Raw genomic sequence first — 19,153 nt, 5'->3', positions numbered from 1 at the left:
TGTGATCTAGAGACACCATTCACCCTTAAAAGACATGAGTTTCTTAGAGAAATGGTGATTGTAGTACAGGGTGATCGCAGAATGTTGTGACCCCAGAAAACAAGCCACCAGCCACTACTGAAGTCATCCTAAAGGAACTCAAGATCCAACCTGAAGAGTCTCCCACTGACCAAAGATGGATTCAGGAGGATAAAAATTACTGGGGCTGAGGAACTGAGAGCGGAGCACAGTTGGTAGAATATTTGACCTGGGCTTCATTCCCAATGCCCCCACACACACACAACACAATCAGGTATGATGGAATGTATCTGTAATCCTGTGATTAGGGAGGTGGAGCAAGAGGATCTGAAGTTCCTGGTCATTTGTGCACAGTGAGTTTGAGGCCAACCTGGGCTACATGAGACCTTGTCTCAGAAAACAAACCAAGGGCCACGAAGCTGGCTCAGCAGGTAAAGGAGAAGCCTGCTGCCTGAAGTGACACCTGGGCACCCCTGTGGGGGAGGAGAGAACAACTCCTGGGAGCCGTCATCTAACCTGTGCCTCACACATACACAAGCAATAAGCACACACCACTAAACCAATACAGTGAATGGCTTTTGCATGACATCTATAGTTGACACATCCACAAGGCCTGACATGTACGCAGCAGCAGCAGCAGCAGCAGCAGCAGCAGCAGCAGCAAATGTAGTGTGCAAGGCATGGTGGTTCATGCCTATAGTCTCAGCACCCGTGAGGCTAATGCAGGAATAGTGCTGTAATTTTGTATCAGCCAGGGTTATATATAGCAAGACCATCTCAGCCTTGTGTAGGGATACACAGCTGTAACTGTAACACTTGGCAGGAGGATCATGAGTTCAGGGTCATCTTCAGCTATTTAGTTAGTTAGAGGCTAGCCTGGGCTGTGTGGGATCCTCTCTCAAAAGAAACAAAAATCAAATCTTGTGCTGGAGAGATAGCTCAGTGGTTGAGGGTATGTACTGCTTTTGCAGAGGTCCTGAGTCCTCGAACCTATATTGGTGGCTCACAGTTGTTTGTAATTCCAGCCTGAGAGGGATTAGACTTGTCTGGCTTCTCCTGCATTCACATATGAATATCTATATACAAACACACATACATACATATAATTAAAAATAAAAGTTTTTTTAAAAAAAGAAAGATTATTCAAAAACAGTGAAAAGAATTTCAAAGCCAGACATGATAGCACATCCTTCTAATCTTACCACTTAAGAGGCAGAAGTATTGACACAAGTTTGAGGCTAGCCTGGGCTATATAAAGAGGCCAGCTATGGGTACAGAGCTAGTCTAAAAAAAGAATTGGGCTAGAGAGATGGCTGTCTTGGAGGTCCTGAGTTCAAATCCTAGCAACCACATGGTGGCTCACAACCATCTGTAATGAGATCTGACGCCCTCTTCCGGTGTGTCTGAAGACAGCCACAGTGTACTCATATAAATAAAATCTTTAAAAAAAAAAAAAAAGAAAAGAAAAAGAAGAATCTCACTTATGCTTTGCTATGTAATAGGAATAGTCCTTACAACTGAAACTTAAGCTTTTGTAAGTAAACTCAATAAATATTCTTCATTACTTTATCATTTCATGACTGTGTTCCCCACAGAACTAATCTGAAAAATAAAAATGTATCTTGAATTGATTTACAATTTATAATTACAAGTTTGCTAAGGAAAGAGCATTTTCTATTCAGATGTCAGCAGTACTACACAGAATTAAATAAATCCCCAGACAGAAACTTAGCTGCTTATGTTCTACCTTCCACCTTCCTTTTGTAAAAGTTTTTTAAAAAAGATTTATTTACTTTATATACATGTGAATACACTGTAGCTGTCTTCAGACACACACCAGAAGAGGGCATCAGATCTCATTACAGATGGTTGTGAGCCACCATGTGGTTGCTGAGAACTGAACTCAGGACCTCTGGAAGAACAGTGCTCTTAACTGCTGAGCCATCTCTCCAGCCCAAGAGTTGAATTTTTTTGTTTGTTTGTTTTTTGTTTTTTGTTTTTTTTTTGAGGCAGGATTTCTCTGTGTAGCCCTGGCTGTCCTGGAACTCACTCTGTAGACCAGGCTGGCCTCAAACTCAGAAATCCGCCTGCCTCTGCCTCCCAGAGTGCTGGGGTTACAGGCGTGCGCCACCACTGCCCGGCTAGAGTTGAATTTTTATTTGTATTTCTCACCGACAGCACATTTAAGGGAAGAGAGATGTGTGTCTACAGAATAGATCTGGATAGAGGAAAGCTTAGCGAGGAACCTGCCGTGGAGCAGGTCCTTAACTGTTTTACATTGTGTTTGTGTTAACAGAACACGTGTGATATGGAAGTGGAAGGGGGAATTTTGCGGGGGGGGGGGGGGGGGGGGGGGGGAGTAAGCCTGCAGAGATGGACGGGGAGTGCAGAAGGGGGAAGGGCGGGGGTGGGGGAGACAGTAGAACAGGGACAGTGACACGTGGAAATGCCAAGATGAAAGATGGGCGTGCAGCCTGTAATCCTGGCCTTTGGGGGAGAGGCAACACTAGGCACACACGTGGTGCACATTCTCACATGCAAGCAAGACACCCAGTCACATAAAATGGTCTTTTGTTTTTTGTTTGTTTGTTTGTTTGGATTTGTTTTTTTTTTCCCGAGACAAGGTTTCTCTCTATAGCCCTGGCTGTCCTGGAACTCACTCTGTAGACCAGGCTGGCCTCGAACTCAGAAATCCACCTGCCTCTGCCTCCCAGAGTGCTGGGATTATAGGCGTGCGCCACCACTGCCCGGCTTAAAATAGTCCTAATAAGAAGGAAAATACTATAATGAAGCCTGTTCTGGATTTTAATAATAATTATGGGTCTGCCTATTCTATACCTAGTTTTATTTTCATCTTAATTTTATTATTATTATTATTATTATTATTTTGTTTGTTTTTTTCGAGACAGGGTTTCTCTGTGTAGACCTGGCTGTCCTGGAACTCACTCTATAGATCAGGCTGGCCTCGAACTTAGAAATCCACCTGTCTCTGCCTCCCAGAGTGCTGGGATTAAAGGCCTGTGCCACCACTGCCCAGCCTTATTTTAGTTTTTGAGACAGGATTTTACTCTGTAGCCTATGCTGACCTAGAACTTATTCTCTAACCTAGTCTGGCTTTGAACTTTCAGCAATCCTCCTGTTTCAGCCTTCCAAGTATTGGGATTAACAGATATGAGCCACTATGCCCAGAACTTGATACAGGTGAAATAAAACAAATTATGTTATGCTTCTTCCAAATAGTCTATTTGTGAAATTCAGTGGTGTTTTTGTATACCCGCCTTTTTACTCAGCATGGTTTTATAGCTACACTGCACTTGGCTCCTCAGCCTCCCTGATGTAGTTTGTGTATGTGGCACAGTGCACACACACAGGTCATAGGACAACTCTCAAGAGTCAGTTTTCTCCTCCTCCCTTGGGGTCTTGCGGGTTGAAGTTAGGTTGTCAGGCTTGGCCACCCTGTGGTAGTAAGTACCTTCAGAGAGATAATTTGAGATTATGCAAGTCTGTTTCCTTTCAGAATTTCACCCATTAATATTTTACTTAATTTTTTGAGACAGGGTCTCGATGTTTAGTCTAGGCTGGACCCTTATGTCAGCCTCAGCAGTTCTGAGGGAGTTGAGGTGTGAGCCACTGTCCTTTGAGCTGTGCTTTTCTTTCATGTGAAGGGCAGAGCAGTAGTAACTCCCCCCCCCCCATCAATATTTTTAGAGTCCCAAAGTTAAAAGATAAAGTTGTTTGGTTTTTTTTTTTTTTATTTTTTACCATTTTTTTTCATATTTGCTTTTATGAGGAAACAGGGACGAGGTCTCATGTAACTCTGGCTGGCCTGAACTCAATATGTAGACAAGGCTGGCCTTTATCTCACAGCATCTGCCTGCCTCTGCTCTGCCTCCTGAGTGTTGGGATCAAGGGCCTGTGCATCATTCCAGGCTCTTGTTAGCTTTGAACATACTTATTAAACACTACGTAGAGCCAGTGAGATGGCTTGCCCGGTCAGGGCACCGGCTGCCAAGTCTAGGAATCCGAGTTTGCTCTCTGGCGCCCACATAGTGAAAAACCAGCCTTCTGACTTCACGGGCACACCATGGCAAGTGTCTGGCCACCACCGCACATACAAAATAAACAGGATGTAACTTACAAAGTCCTGGTTTTTTCTCTCTACTTTTGCAAGTTATTATGACTTCAGTGTATATCTTACCTTACCTTATCTTATTTTTCCTTCCTTCCTTCCTTCCTTCCTTCCTTCCTTCCTTCCATCCATCCTGTTTTTGAGACAGGGTATTTTTTATGTAGCCCTGGCTGTCCTGAAACTTACTCTGTAGATCAGCCTGGCCTTGAACTCACAGAGATCCACCTGCCTCTGCCTCCTGAAGACTTTAATGAAGGTGTGCACTACAATAGCTGGCTCTCTTTTATTATTTTAAATTGCATTTGAAATTTTGTTTTTTGTGGTGTTGGCACAAACACACCACAGTGGATAAGAAGGGCTCAGTGGGAACTTGCAGGACTTGGTTCTCTCCTTCACCGTGTAGATCTTGGGGATTAGGCTGAAGCCAGGCTTGGTGGCAAGTGCTTTTAGCCATCACATCATCTCGCTGGGCCATGTATATCCTAATGTTTCATACAACATTTACTCTTAAATTCCCACATATATGAATAACATTAAATATTGTTGGATGCAATTTCAAGTTAGCATAAGTATTTTCATTTTCTACTGATCATTTGGCAATTTCCTGCTATAGCCTTACATGTTTGAGATGTAGCTATGTTGACACGTATAGGTGGGGTTTGTATGTCATCACTGGTGTGCCGTTGTCCTGTCCCTCTTAGCCTGTGCTTCCCTCCTGGTGCAACATCTTCTCACTGACGTTTTGTGCACCCGTCCAGGATGCACAACTGGAGCAGTGTTAGTGGGTCTGAGGCAGAGGATACATTTGTTTATTTGTTTGTTTGTTTGTTTGTTTGTTTGTTGAGACAGGGTTTCTCTGTGTAGCCCTGGCTGTCCTGGAATTTACTCTGTAGACCATGCTGACCTTGAACTCAGAGATCCATTTGCTTCTGCCTCCTGAATGCTAGGATTAAAGGCGTGCGCCACCACTGCCCAGCCCATGATGTATTTTTATTATCTTTTTCAAAACACTTGCATTTTTTTTTCTGGTTTAGAAAAAGAATCATTGCCAGGCAGTGGTGGTGCAAGCCTTTAATCAGAGGACTCAGGAGGCAGAGGCAGGCAGGTCTCTGAGTTCAAGACCAGCCTGCCCTACAAAGAGAGATCTAAGATGGCCAGGGCTACACAGAGAAACCTTGTCTCAAAAAAACAAAACAGAAAGGAAACAGAAAAATTGTAAAGCTTGTGTCATGGCTTGGTTTTATAGGAGGGATCTTCATGCATAAGCTGATAGCTGTTTTTTCTGTCCTTCGTGTCCCTAAATGTTATGGCCTCTCTCCTAGCGGCAGTACATCCCTGTTAAAGTGAACAACAAAGCCTTCTGGATCTTCTCTTGGGAGTACGCCATGATGTACACAGGAAGCCTCGTGGTGATAGTTTGCCTCTCCTTCTTCCTTCTCAGCTCCTGGGATTTCATCCCTGCAGTCTATGGTTTCATGTGAGTACAGACCTCTCTAGAAATTGCTGGAGGCTAATTTGGTTTTCATAGTTCATGGTGGAATCAGAGGGAAAAAACTGTGCAGGTAGTGTTTACAAGAAGGGTCCTTATACTTTCAGAGAACCTCTGACATGCAGACTGCTGGCCAGTCCCTAGGAGTTCTGTTACGTAGGTGTGAGATAGCTCAATAGGTAATATTTAGAGTGGGGATGGACTCAGGAGTGGGAGAAGTCTTATCCGGGACGCTGGGCTGTCTCCGTGTGGTAAGTTCTAAGCATAATAACTTGCTCACTTTGAGTTCTTTGTGTTTTGCTTTGGATAGGTGTCTGTACTATCTGGTGAATAGTTTTTTTCTGGCTTTCTACTGAACCAAAAATTCTATTCTTTTTCTTTTACTCAGAAAAGGGAATGTCGTCGTTATAAGACAGACTTAATCTAGGCAAGCATGATGTCATGCACCTGCAATCCTAGAAGTTGGGAGCTGGAGTCAGGAGGATCAGGATCGGAAAAAAAATTGTTGACTATATATTAAATTCATTTGCAACCTGGGCTGTATTTCATGGACTTTATTTCAACAACCCCCCACCCACCCTCCCACACACCTCTACCTATTTACCTTACCTGGGTTAGGGAAAACTGTCTCTCTTGCCCTTTTCCTCATTCATTGACTTTTTAAAATTATGAGTCAAAGTTAGGTATGGTAGTATATGCCTCTAATACCAGCGCTTTGGAAGTAGAGACAGGTGTCTGTGAATTCAAGTCCAATTTGGTCTACATAGTGTGTTTCAGGTCACTCAAGACCCCATCTCAAAAAGACAAAAAACAAAACAAAAATGAAACTAACAAACAAACCCAATAATATAAAATAATAAAATTATAAACAGGGATCTGTTTATATAAATATAAATATGGTAGGGGCAGCAGATAGTACTCTTGTCATTGCCCAGCCTAGTGCCCCTTGCTGCCTTCTTTCTTTAAAAGACACACATACACACAAGCACACACTCATGTTTGCTTGCACACTTAGAGAGCTCAAGATGTATGTAGCCCAGTGGTAGAGTATCTTTAGTATTCTGGAAGTCCTGAGTTCTATCCCTAGCACTGGAAAAAAAAAAAAAAACCCACAAAAACGGGCGGTGGTGGTGCTCACCTGTAATCCCAGCACTCTGGGAGGCAGAGGCAGGCAAATTTCTGAGTTCGAGGCCAGCCTGGTCTACAGAGTGAGTTCCAGGATAGCCAGGGCTATACAGAGAAACCCTGTCTCGATAAAACCAAAAAAGTCCAAACAAACAAACAAACCACAAATGGTGTGTGTGTGTGTGTGTGTGTGTTTCCATTTAGCATGGACTTTTGAAAGAGCCAGTATTGTAGCCAGTTCTTTTATTATTTAAATAGACAAAACTTTTCCAGATAAACTTAAAATTTCCAAATGAGTTTTGTGGCCCTGGGGATTTTTGCACAACCTGCTAATGGCTCCCGAAGCCCTTGGAAAACTCAGCTGCAGGCTCAGGCACGCAGTTTTCTGGCTCTTGCTATGGGGGTGTGGAACAAGAATTGGGAGGAGCAAGCTTACAGAGCTTGTTCCTCTAGGCAGGTCTTTCAAATGCCCAAAATAGATTCTGTTTATTTAAGTCTCCTTCCTCTTGCAATCTGGGCAGCTCCTGATTGTGAACTGGCCCGGTGTGGAGAAGAGGGGCTGCTCTCTCGGTTTCTCAGATGCATTCCTTACTCATTTCAGATTCTTTTAGCTGGGTTTTGTTTGCTTGCTTTCTTCCCCTTATGTAGCCCATTCTTACCTTGCACTCAATATCCACAAGAATGATTTTAAGCTTTTGATTCTCCTGCTTTTACATTTGGGCTCAATGCAGTTCTGGAGTTTGAACCCAAGGGAATTGTGGATTCTAGGCAAGCACTCTACAGTTGAGCTGTATCCCAGTCCTTAGCTAGTATATATTACAGCTTCTGTTCTCTGGATCTTCAGCCCTACATTTTGTAAATTGTCTGTATGGCATTATCTAGAGCTCTTGATGACTTTTAGAAGGATGGTGCCATCCTTGGTCACTTAGTACTGCCCCAGTCTGGAGGAAAAAGCAGGGCAAAGCCAACCATTTGTAACTCTGCTTTTTTTCTCTCTGTGTTTTCTTAATTTCAGACTTTCTGTTCCAGATCTCACTCCAAACATTGGTCTTTTCTGGTACTTCTTTGCAGAGATGTTTGAGCACTTCAGCCTCTTTTTTGTCTGCGTGTTTCAGATCAACGTCTTCTTCTACACAGTTCCATTAGCCATCAAATTAAAGTAAGTGTGAAGCCTGTGGCTCATTCGTCCACCCTCCCCGCTGTGGCCTGCTGGCACCTGGCAGTGCCCTTAGGCTTCTGGCTTCGTTGACTGGGTCAGCAGTTGAGAGTCATACCCAAGTACAAGCGCAAAGGGGCTGCTCTGGAGCCCTGGGCTGCCTCTGGGCTCTCCTGCAGTGGCCTGAGGCCACATTCCTACTCACGGTCTTCAGTCACCATTTTTGGCATGAGAAGAGGTTACACTGAAGATGGCTTTGTGGATCGTGGGTCTGGTTGGAAGTTCTGGATCAACAGCCCTGTTATGGTTTATCCCAAGGGACTCTAGTTGGGTCATTTGGAAGACTGGACATGCACAGCCCTGTTTAGTCTTTTGGTCAGTTTTCCTGAAATGGGGCTTACTGTGTAGTTCATTTCTACAACAGAACTGTCATATATCTTTGTAGCTCTGTGAAATGGGTTGATAGCAAACTCAGGAGCTTGGAGGCCAGCAGTATAGTTGAGGACTTCTTGCTCAGAGAGTTACACAGCTGGCAAGCAGTGGATCTGGAATTCACCCATAGTTTGTCTGACTCCAGAATCTGTATTCATCCTCTTGGGCCATGCCAAGCTCCTAAGCAGAACACTGCAGCGGTTTCAGAAGCGGCTCCATCACCCGGGCTTCACAAGCAGGCATCTAGGTCTTGTGCAGAAGTCAGCCCTCTGCTTGTGTGGAGAGCCTGTTCTGAGGGATGTATAACTGGCCTTTCCTACCCACTTCCCTTTATTGCTCTCAGAGGGCCACTGTGGGGTGAGCCATGTCCCCCATGCTCTCCTCACCCTTGCTGTGAGACATGTGGAATACCAGAGAGGAGCATGGTGGATTAGGAGCTCTGTAGACAGATAGCTCCATCACTGACTTCACTTCTCTGGGAAGGACAGGGGACAAGAATCTCTGCCTAGAGGGCTGGCCTTGGTACTGTAAGGATCCTCTGAGATGACACAGGAGAAACTTTGCACAGAACTCAGCATAGAAAAGGGCTTAGGAGAGAATTTGTTAATTGAAGCCAGTTGTAGCTGTTACTAGTTGAAGGTCCCCAAAATTCCATTTCAGAGAGAGTCATAGTAGCTCTCTGTAATCCCAGCACCTAGGAAGCAGAGGCAAGAGGATCATGAGTTTCAGGGCCAGCCTGTGCTACATGAGTCCCTATATCAGAAAAAGAAATTCTGGCCCCTGAAGAGCTAAAAACACTGAGTGTAGCTCTCAGTGTTCTTATTTCTCTGACCATATTGTCAGTAAGCAAGCCATCAGCCAGCAGGCACTTCCTGTCTTGGGACCTGTTGACAGTGACCTTTGCTGAGAGAGGCTGCCCACTTTCCTCTTGACAAGCAGTCATTTAGGCTACTAATAAGAAATGCTAACTTTTTTTTTCCCAAGACATGATTTCTCTGTGTACCCTTGACTGCCCTGGAACTCACTCTGCCTGCCTTTGCCTCCTAAATTTTGGGATTAAAGGTGTGCACCCCCACTGCCCAGATAAGAAATGCTAACTTAATTTGCTTTCCTTGCTTTGGTTCCCGGGGGGCATGTCGAAAGGTAACACAGACAGAAAGAAGCTACTGATGGGCAGTGTCCCTGTAAACTGGCTTACTGGCTTTTGTCTGGTCTTCCTTGCCACCTCTGGCCATATTGGTATCTGCCTGCCACTGGGGCCTGGCTCATCCATGCTGTGTGAGTAGTAAGGCAGCCGTTGCCGGAAGTACCCCTAGTTTGTGAGGTAGGATCAGGGGTCTCTAGAGTGGGCCTAGTCCCTGGCTAATCTCTCTGCCTGTTTGTCTTCCCTGCCCTGCTCCAGGGAGCACCCCATCTTCTTCATGTTCATTCAGATTGCCATCATCTCTATCTTCAAGTCCTACCCAACTGTGGGGGATGTGGCCCTCTACATGGCTTTCTTCCCTGTGTGGAACCATCTGTACAGATGTGAGTATTCTGACTTCCTCACTGGGGATGGATTCAAGGACAGCTAACTGCTAGGTGAAACAGCTGGGAGAGGGACTTGATATGCATTTACTGGGCACCCATTGTGCTAGCAGCACCGAGAAAGAGGAGGCCATCTGAAGCGTACATGTGCCTCTGTGTCCCCTGGTCCTGTGGCCAGTGAGGGAAAGATAATAATAACTTAGAGCATGTGACTATGTTCCTGACCGCTGTTGCTCATTTTGTCTTTGCATCAGCTTTGGAGGTAAGTATCTCCTTCATACACATGAGAAAAATGAGGAACAGAAAGATGGAGCCACTTGCTCAAGGTCATGTGACTGCCAAATAGAAAGACTAGGATCGTAGCCTAGCTTTGTGGTCCTTGCCCAGGGCAGTCCAACCTCAGTGTTTGTAATGCTGACCGTGTCTAATCTGTATTCCAGTAGAGTGGCGACTAATATTATACAGAGACTAAGTATTTTCTTTCTTTGCTCCCCGACTCCCGGCTTCTTGACAAAGGGTTCCATATTGCCCAAACTGGCCTTAATCACTGTGTAACTGAAGATTACCCTGAACTCCTGACCCTTCTGCCTTCACCTCTCAGATCCAGGGTTGCTGGTGTGTACTGTCATGCACAGGTTTTTTTTCATTAGTTTGTTTGTTTGTTTGTTTGTTTGTTTGAGATGGAGCCTAGATTGTAGCTAAGGCTATCCTGAAACTCACTATGTAGCCTAGGCTATCCTAAAATTAGAAGAAGTCATCCTATTTTAACTTCCTGAATACTAAGATTACAAAGAAGAGTCATGGTGTCGGTAGAAACTGAAATTCTTGTTTAAAATCAAATATAGGAAGCCACATGTGACCAAGCATCTTTTTGGACAGTGGCCAAGCTTCTATTGAACAAGTGCAACTGTGGCCTTTGTCTATGAACATCAGACTTCCTGCTTCCTATAAAGACCCCTCTCAATTTTACCCATCTCTCTTGAGGCTCCCTTAGGGTAGATATCCTTTGCCTGTGTGTTTCCAACACTTGACATGGATCCTAACACAAAGGAATCAGCAAATGACTGGGCAGTGGCACATGACCTTAATGCTAGTACTTGGGAAGCAAAGGCAGGTGGATCTCTTGAGTTTGAAGCCAGCCTGTTCAAAGTAGTAAAGCCAAGACGACACAGAGAAACCTTGATGATCATCAAAAAAGAAAAGGAAAGAATCTGCAAATGTAGAGAAAAAACTGTTGAAGCATCCCCATAAAGGAAGCAGAGCCCAGTCACTCCTGGTTCTCCGACAGGGAGCTGTGACACACAGCCAAGCTAAGAAGCGAACTCCTGGAGTTAGCTTCCCAAGAAGTTAGTTCTTGTTGTCTTGAGTTTGTTTGGGTGTCAACCAGGAAGTGAAACTGACCAGCTGCTAGGAAATCTACCTGAAGTGTAGGCCCCAGAGTAAACAGCAAAGTGGGCAGGCCAAGCCCAGGCCAGGTGTGTCCCTTGGGCCTGGTTGGCATGGTGACCAATCTGAGCTGACTGAGAGGAGTTAGCGTCTTCTGCTTGTGACATCCTCATTTCCCAGATAAGAATCACCCAGTGATGACTCATATGGCAGTCGGAGTATACAGATATGCCTTGGTCTGTGGGAGGGTAGAGCACTGGTCTTTCTCTGTCCCAACCTGGTTGTTTGCATTAGCTGTCTGTCCTAAAGAGGGCATTGCCCTTTCTCAGAGGTGTTGTGTAGCAATCTCATGTTGCTGAATTCAGTGTGTAGACAGACGGACTAACGCTTGAGTCTACATCCTGCCTTTCCCAGGCAGCTGCCTTAGCCTTTCTGAGCCTCTGAATTTTCCTGTTCCACCCATGAGATGAAGAGAATAAGTGGAGTTCCTGGTATGGATGTATCTATAACCCTAACACTTAAGAGACTGAAGCAGGAGGATAGCAACTTTGAGGTTAGCCAGGGCAAGAAAGGGAATTCAGGCCACATGAAGAGATCTGCTTCAAAAAAAAAATTATTTTTCATCACCAATAATAATCAACCAGGGGCATCTCCTGCATATTTCCACCATCAAAGCTGCTGGCCTAGCAGCCAGAGATATTGAAATAAACATTTTTAAACTTGAAATAAATTATTTTATGCCCACAGAGATGATGGGGCAGAGGAGGAGCAAATTTCGGCAGTTATCGACTGGTTGGGCAAGGACTTTATAGACACGGTGTATCTTAAGCTCCTGCGGAGAGTAGTAGTCAACATGCTTTGTACTGTAGGCACTGTCCAGGGACTACAGTTTGGAGCAACTGGTTGGGACTTGTCATTTGAGTTGTTATGCTAAGTGACTTCAGCTCTGGGCTTGGGATCCTGAGTAGACGTTTTGTGAAGCCTTTTGTTCTAGTTGAATATAGTTAATATTGTAGGATGTCCCACTGAAATACTAGCTGCCAGTACTGACCTCCCTGCTTCCACCTTACATGTTTTCTTGTATTGGCCCATGGAAGAGAAAAGAATAGGCCCTGCCCTGGCACTTTAATCCCAGCCCTTGGGAAGTAGAGGCAGGTGGATCTCAAGGTGGAGTTCAAGGCCAGCCTGGTTTACTGGTTGAGTTCCAGGACAGCCAGGGCTACACAGAGAAACCTGTCTTCAAAAACAAAATCAAATAAATAAATATATCACAGTCATTAGCTTCTTTCTGTAGCCTTGAGTTAGGATGAGTCAGACGAGACAAATGCATACTTGTGGTATTAGAGGCCAGCCTGCTGGCAGAGCTGGTGCCAGCCTGCAGTGGACTACTGCAGAGCCAGCCACCACAGGACTGGAGTTGAACATGTGTTGTATTTTTTTTTTATTAACTATTATGTAAAGGTAAAAGAATGCTGATTAAAATACAAATAAATTATAAGCATTATGCTGTAAGTTCTTCTGTATCTAGCATGTAATTTAAGAAAAGAAACATCTCTTTGATCTTTGAAGCCCCCTAAACCCCTCTATGACTCTCCTGATGAGATCAGATACTTTAGGTGACATTTTATTTCTGAATGTCTCCAGAGGGAAGGGGCCTTGTCAGAAGTCCCTGTTGTTCAGTGTGGTGTGGCTGATTGGATAAGCCACCCAGTGAGTGTCTGGGGAACTTGAGTCCATCTGACCTGGCAGGTCTGATGAAGGGTGTAGGCCCTGGTCATCTCTGACGCCTCCTGGTGCCTGGAACAAGCTGTACTGTACCCCAGGTCCCCAGCTCCTTCTGCTCTGGCATAGAGCTTTAATCTTTCAGCCTTCCAGCCAGCGCAAGTGAGTGGCAGTTCCCTGTTCCTGCAAAGGTCACCATTGGCCGGAATCCAACTGGATGCCAGTGAAGATCTTCCAAGCACTTTGAAATGTCTCTTTGCAGCCCACAGGCTGCACTTATAACCTCTTTCATTTCTGTAGTCAGGTCTCTTTTCTTTCACCCATCTGAAGCCTTTGTCTCCAGCCATGTTGTACCCAAGAGGGAAGGTTGAAAAGTAGAAGACAGGTGTCTTCATAAAATGGCCTCACTGTTATGGATAGAAGCATTCACAGAATTGCCAGTTGTAGCCGGTTTTTAAGGCAGACAAGCCTTCAGTGGGAGGAAAGTCTTCAAATACAGATTCCCAGCAGTTATGGGCATGGGGAGCCATTGACCTGGGTCTGAGGGGGTCTGGGGTTTGCTCCTAGCACAGTGTTTCCAGGAGTGCTCTGCTTTTGAGCCGTCTGAGCTCCCTGTCCTGTGCCTATCACAGCAAACAGGGTATCAGAGAGTGAGTGCCGGGCTAACTGACCGCCTGTCTTTGCAGTCCTACGGAACATCTTCGTCCTCACCTGCATCATCATCGTCTGCTCTCTTCTCTTCCCTGTCCTGTGGCACCTGTGGATTTATGCAGGAAGTGCCAACTCTAATTTCTTTTATGCCATCACACTGACCTTCAATGTTGGGCAGGTAAGAATTGAGGGTAGCACAGGGTCAGGGTGTCATTTTGCATCTCAGGCTATCAGCTGAGGCCCTGGGTTCCCACCCTGTAGTTTTGAACGTATGGGGGGGCGGGGCAGTTCCTTTGTCTTTGAGCTCACTTGGATAGAAGGGCCTGGGGAGTGAACAGCATGAAGTTGAATCTGTCGCACATGTATTAGGTACCATGCTGAGCGCTGCTTCAGTAAGGCCTTACAACAAATCTAGAGAAAGATAGCCTTCTCCATAGTTTACAGTTAAGGGACTGAAGCTCTCATTCATGGTCAGTGGAGCTAAGAATTCAGGTGAGCCCCAACTTCAGAGGCACCCCTCTTTTATAATTTTGCCCTTTTAGCACTAACAGTGCATCAAGTGTCATATGGTGAACTGGTTGAGGTGACGGCAGCTTTGTGGGGTTTGATCATGGTAGACGCAGGCAAGGAGCGAGGAGTGGGTGGGTTTGCTGTTGGTGCTCAGGCCGGCTTCCGAGGGACTGTTCAGCCAGGGTGACCTTCATCTTTTTTAAAAGAAAAAATTTATTATTATATGTAAGTACACTGTAGGTGTCTTCAGACAAAAAAGAAAAACTTAATTAGTGGAAAGAGGGATTGGGGTTGAGCTAGAGACCAAGGCAGCAGGCCCAAGTACATTTGTAGCTGAACTGTAGCGAACAGCCAACTTCCCGGCATCACTTCTTACCTTTAAAGGTTAAGAAAAAACTCTTCTTATTACTGTGTGTCTGCTTGCTCTAGGAGGTCAAAAGAAGACATCAGCTTTCTTAGAGCTGGAGTTATAGGAGGATTGAGCCGCCAGCCATACCTCCCGAGACCCACACTTTGGTTCTTTGCAAGAGCAGCCAGCACTCTTAAGCACTGAGCCATTTTCCATCCCCCAACCTTAGGTTTTGAGAAAGGTCTCTCAGCAGAACTGGGGCTCACAGATTAAGTTAGGCCAGTCAGTCAGTAGTTCCATGGATCGTCTCGACCCCTCTCTGGCTCTGGGATTACAGGAATATGCCACCAGGTCTGGCTTTTCATGTGGGTGCTGGAGCCCACCTGGTGCGCTCCCGCTTGCACAGGAAATACTGTATTGATTGAGGACTCCTCAGCTCCATTGTGGTGACCTTTATTTATTCATTTATTTTCATTTTCTGTGTTTGAGTGTTTTGCCTTTTTGTATGCATGTGTACCAGGTGTGTTCCTGGTACCCACAGAGCCCACCAGAGGGTATAGGCTTCGCTACAATTGGAGTTATAGATGTTGTAAGTCACCCCAAGAGTGCTGGATTGAACCTGAGTCCTGGAAGAGCAGCCAGTGCTTTTAACTGAAGAGCTATTTTTCCAGCCCCCATTTCTTACCTTTTAAAAACATTTTGGATGCATTTTTAATCACATAAGTAATAAATTTATTGTTGTTACAGGAAAGAAATCAAACAAAAAACTGGGAAACGGAAAGTAAAGTTGCAAGGTTAGGCCTGTAGATAGTTCAGCAGTGCCATGCTTAAGCATCGTGCTGGAGGCCCAAGGTTAATTCCCCTGTGGGGAGCTGACAGTGGACATGGCGGTAACACCATCTCAAGACAAACAAACAAGTAGAAGTCTTTATTGGGATTTAAGAATGTACTCAGTATACAGTGTTTGCCCAGCAATCTTTGCTTTTGTGTTGGGGAGACACAACAAATAAGGGAGACCTTATTTGTTGAGACAACGTTTCTCCCTGAGCCTGGCTAGCCAGGGAGGGCTAGCCAGCAAGCTCTAGGGATCCGGTCTTTGCTTCCCCAGCACTACGGTTAGCGCAGGCTACTCCACACAGCCTTGGAGCCCGGTTACTGGGACTGAACTCACCTTCTCCTGCTTGTGCTTTACCAGCTGAGCTGTCTCCCAGCCTCCCATTCCCCTTTTTGGAGACCAGCACGGCACTGCTGAACTACAGGCCTAACCTTGCAGCTTTACTTTCCATTTCCCAGTTTTTTGTTTGATTTCTTTCCTGTAACAACAATAAATTTATTACTCCTTCTTAGGCTGGCCTGCACTACTATATAGCCTGTGCTAGCCTCTAACTCTCGGAGATCCTCCTGTCTTAGCCTCCCAAGTGCTGGAATTACCTGTGTATACCACCACATTTATTTTTTATTTAGCATTCTTTTTATTAAAAAGATTTGTTTATTTTATGTATATGAGTACACTGTAGCTGTACAGATGATTGTGAGCCATCATGTGGTTGCTGGGAATTGAACTCAGGACCTCTGCTCGCCCTGGCCCAACTTGTTCTGGCCTAATGATTTAGACACACCAGAAGAGGGCATCAGATCTCATTATGGATGGTTGTGAGCCACCATGTGGTTGCTGAGATTTGAACTCAGGACCTTCAGAAGAGCAGTTGGTGCTCTTAGCCACTGAGCCATCTCACCAGCCCCTTATTTAGCATTCTTTTTTGAGACAGGGTTTCTCTGTATAGCCCTGGCTGGAGCTCACTCTGTAGACCAGGCTGGCCTCGAACTCAGAAATACGCCTGCCTCTGCCTCCCACAGTGCTGGGATTATAGGCGTGTGCCACCACCGCCCGGCTTTATTTAGCATTCTTAAGACCCTGAGTTTGAGATGAGCACTACCAAGGAGGAGGAGGTAGGGAAGAAAGGTAGAAAAGCAAATAAAAAAAGATCCACCTATTCTCTCCTTTCCACCCAGAATAGAAATTGGTCATTTGATCATGCATTCAGTGTGGTTTGTATCTTTTAGGCTTTATACGGTTGGTTTCAGACAGCTGTGAGAACATTTGTATACAAGAAGAGCCTTTGGTTTGTGTGAATCAAAAACATCTAATCTGCAAACTACTCCTGGACTTAGTGTTTTCACATAAAACACTCATTTTGAGATTAAAAAAAAAGAAAGAAAATTAGTTTTAAAACTGAGCCTTGCTGGGTATGGTAGCACACACCTTTTATCCTGACATTTGAGAAGCAGACACAGATAGATCTCTATGAGTTTGAAACCAGCCTGGTCTAGTTGAGAGTTCCAGGCCAGCCAGAGCTACACAGTAAGACCTTGTCTCAAACCAAACAAAACAAAACAAAATGGAATGAGAGAGATGGCTCAGAAGTTAATAGCAGCACTTTCTGTTCTTAAGAAAGACTAGGGTTCAATTCCTAGCACTCTCATGGTGGTCACTGCTCTGGGGAATCTGATGTCCTTCTCTGGCTTACACAGACACTAGCATACACAAGGTGCACAGATATACATGTAGGCAAAATACTTGTATACATAAAACAATAATTAAAAAAATGAAGCCGGAGCCGGGTGGTGGTTGTGCACGCCTGTAATCTCAGCACTTGGGAGGCAGAGGCAGGTGGATTTCTGAGTTCGAGGCCAGCCTGGTCTACAGAGTGAGTTCCAGGACGGCCAGGGCTATACAGAGAAACCCTGCCACTGTGTGTGTGTGTGTGTGTGTGTGTGTGTGTGTGTGTGTAGAAACAGGGTTTCATGTAGCCAATGCTGGCCTCAAATGTGCTGTGTAGCAGAAGATGACCTTGACCATGATCCTTCTTGTCATACCTCCTGAACATTGAGATTGCTGGCATATGCCTGCCATGCCTAGTTTTATGTCATGCTGAAGACTGAACACAGATTTCATGCGTGGTAAACAAGCACTCTACCTACTGCTTCATCCTCTGCCTCTTGAGATGAATGCTTATAGTGACCCCACCACATTCCTTGGGTAGGAGACACTATGTTTTATTTGACCAGGTAGGTGACCCTTTGCTATTGGGATTTGAGGTTGCTTCTGGTCATTTAGCTACTTGAAATGGAAGAGGCTTTTGTATTCTCCTACATAGCTCATACGTATATAGCAGTGCTTTTAGGGTAGATTTTAAGTGGTAGCATTTGCAGAATCAGAAGGCATGTGAATGTTCTATTTTTGGAAGATATTAGCAAGTTGTTATTCAGATTGTGCCTGCCAGCCGAGGTGACCCCTTAAGCTGGTAGACTGTTAGGCCACCTACATACCTGTCATTGGCCTTTGTAGGACTGAACTCTGACCATAGAGAGCTCCTTGGATTAAATGTTTTTGGAGGTTGTTGACCTTGAGTTTTGCTGCTGCCATTGCTGCTGCTGCCACCGCCACTACCACCAGATCAGTAAAAGACTGTGTCAGGAAGGAACATTGGTTTACTAGGCTGCTACTCTAAACATATCATTTATTGTCCTGAGCTGAGTTTGATGGCACAAAACTGTATTCTGGTATTTTGGAGGCTGAGGTATGAGGATTACTCAGTTCAAGCCCAGCCTAGAATATATAGAAAGACTAAAACAAAATAAAATGAAAATAAAACAAAGATTATTAACCTGGAGTGTTGGCTAAAGAAAAGAGACCCTCAGCAGGAAGGGGATATGCCCCTGTCCTTGGACCTGTGGAGCCACTGGGTATAGATATGGGGCATTTAGAATTTTCTCATTAGTTTGGTACCACCTTAGGTCTCATGAAGTTCTCCTGCCTTGCTGTCTATTTAATATCATTTATTTATCACTACATGTATGACGTATGTGATGCATGTGCCATGACAAGTATGTGGAGATCAAAGATGCACAGGGTTGGTTGAAGAATCTAGTAGGAACAAGATGGCTTCTCTGTTGAGAGGTGGGGGGTACTAAGAGTAGTAACTGGGTCCTTCAGACTTGGAAAGCAAGGAGGGAAGGGAAACAGGGAGTGGGGGCTAATACCTGTAATCCCAGCACTTGGGAGGCTGAGGCTGGATGGTCCTCAGTTTCAAACCAGCCCAAGCTTCATGGGGAGGTCAAGCTAGTCTGTACATACCAAGACCTTGCCTCAGGAAGGGAAAAAGTGAGGGGGCAAGGGGTTGTGAGGGTCGGGAGGGAAAGGTGGAGGTGCCAAAGTTGGTTTGCAGCTGTCTCTACCCTCTTCCCTCTGTCCAAGCCTGGCCTCTTCATGTCCTCCACACTCAAGCCCAGTCCTGCTTCTGTGTTGGCATTTCTACTGAGATATCAGGCATTCGGGGACATCTGTGCACCACAGCCTGTTCTTATGACGCCTTTGTACCCAGGAAAGCTGTATTCATCTGGCCTCCTCCTTCCCTCCCTGGTACAGGCAGATAAGAGTTGTTCAGAGTGACAAAAGGCCTCCAAATAGATTCCAAATAGATGCCCAGAGCCCAAACTATTATTGACAGACTCAGTTTTATTTATATAGAATGCATAAAACACCTCAAAAAATGCCAGGTCCTATTACAGAATGGATATATGTTGATTATTAGCTGCCCCAGCAAGCACTCTAGTGACTAAAGCTCTGTTTTCCCTCTTGGGGCCATTAAGTATTTT

At 45.0% G+C, this 19,153-nt stretch overlaps 1 protein-coding gene across 1 annotated transcript in view; it reads left to right on the top strand.

The window, feature by feature from the left end:
* Pigu (phosphatidylinositol glycan anchor biosynthesis class U) overlaps nt 1–19,153 on the top strand; it is a 78,954-nt gene that overhangs the window by 51,682 nt on the left and 8,119 nt on the right. Inside the window, exons 8-11 of the mRNA XM_052184024.1 lie at nt 5,470–5,624; nt 7,777–7,920; nt 9,752–9,876; nt 13,671–13,813. Of these exons, the coding sequence (XP_052039984.1) occupies nt 5,470–5,624; nt 7,777–7,920; nt 9,752–9,876; nt 13,671–13,813 (567 nt within the window). The remainder of the gene's footprint in view (nt 1–5,469; nt 5,625–7,776; nt 7,921–9,751; nt 9,877–13,670; nt 13,814–19,153) is intronic.

This window comes from Apodemus sylvaticus, chromosome 5, assembly GCF_947179515.1.
Source record: "Apodemus sylvaticus chromosome 5, mApoSyl1.1, whole genome shotgun sequence".
NCBI classification, from domain to species: domain Eukaryota; kingdom Metazoa; phylum Chordata; class Mammalia; order Rodentia; family Muridae; genus Apodemus; species Apodemus sylvaticus.
The sequence above is the reverse complement of the archived record's forward strand: the minus strand, read 5'-3'. Positions and strand labels throughout refer to the sequence as shown.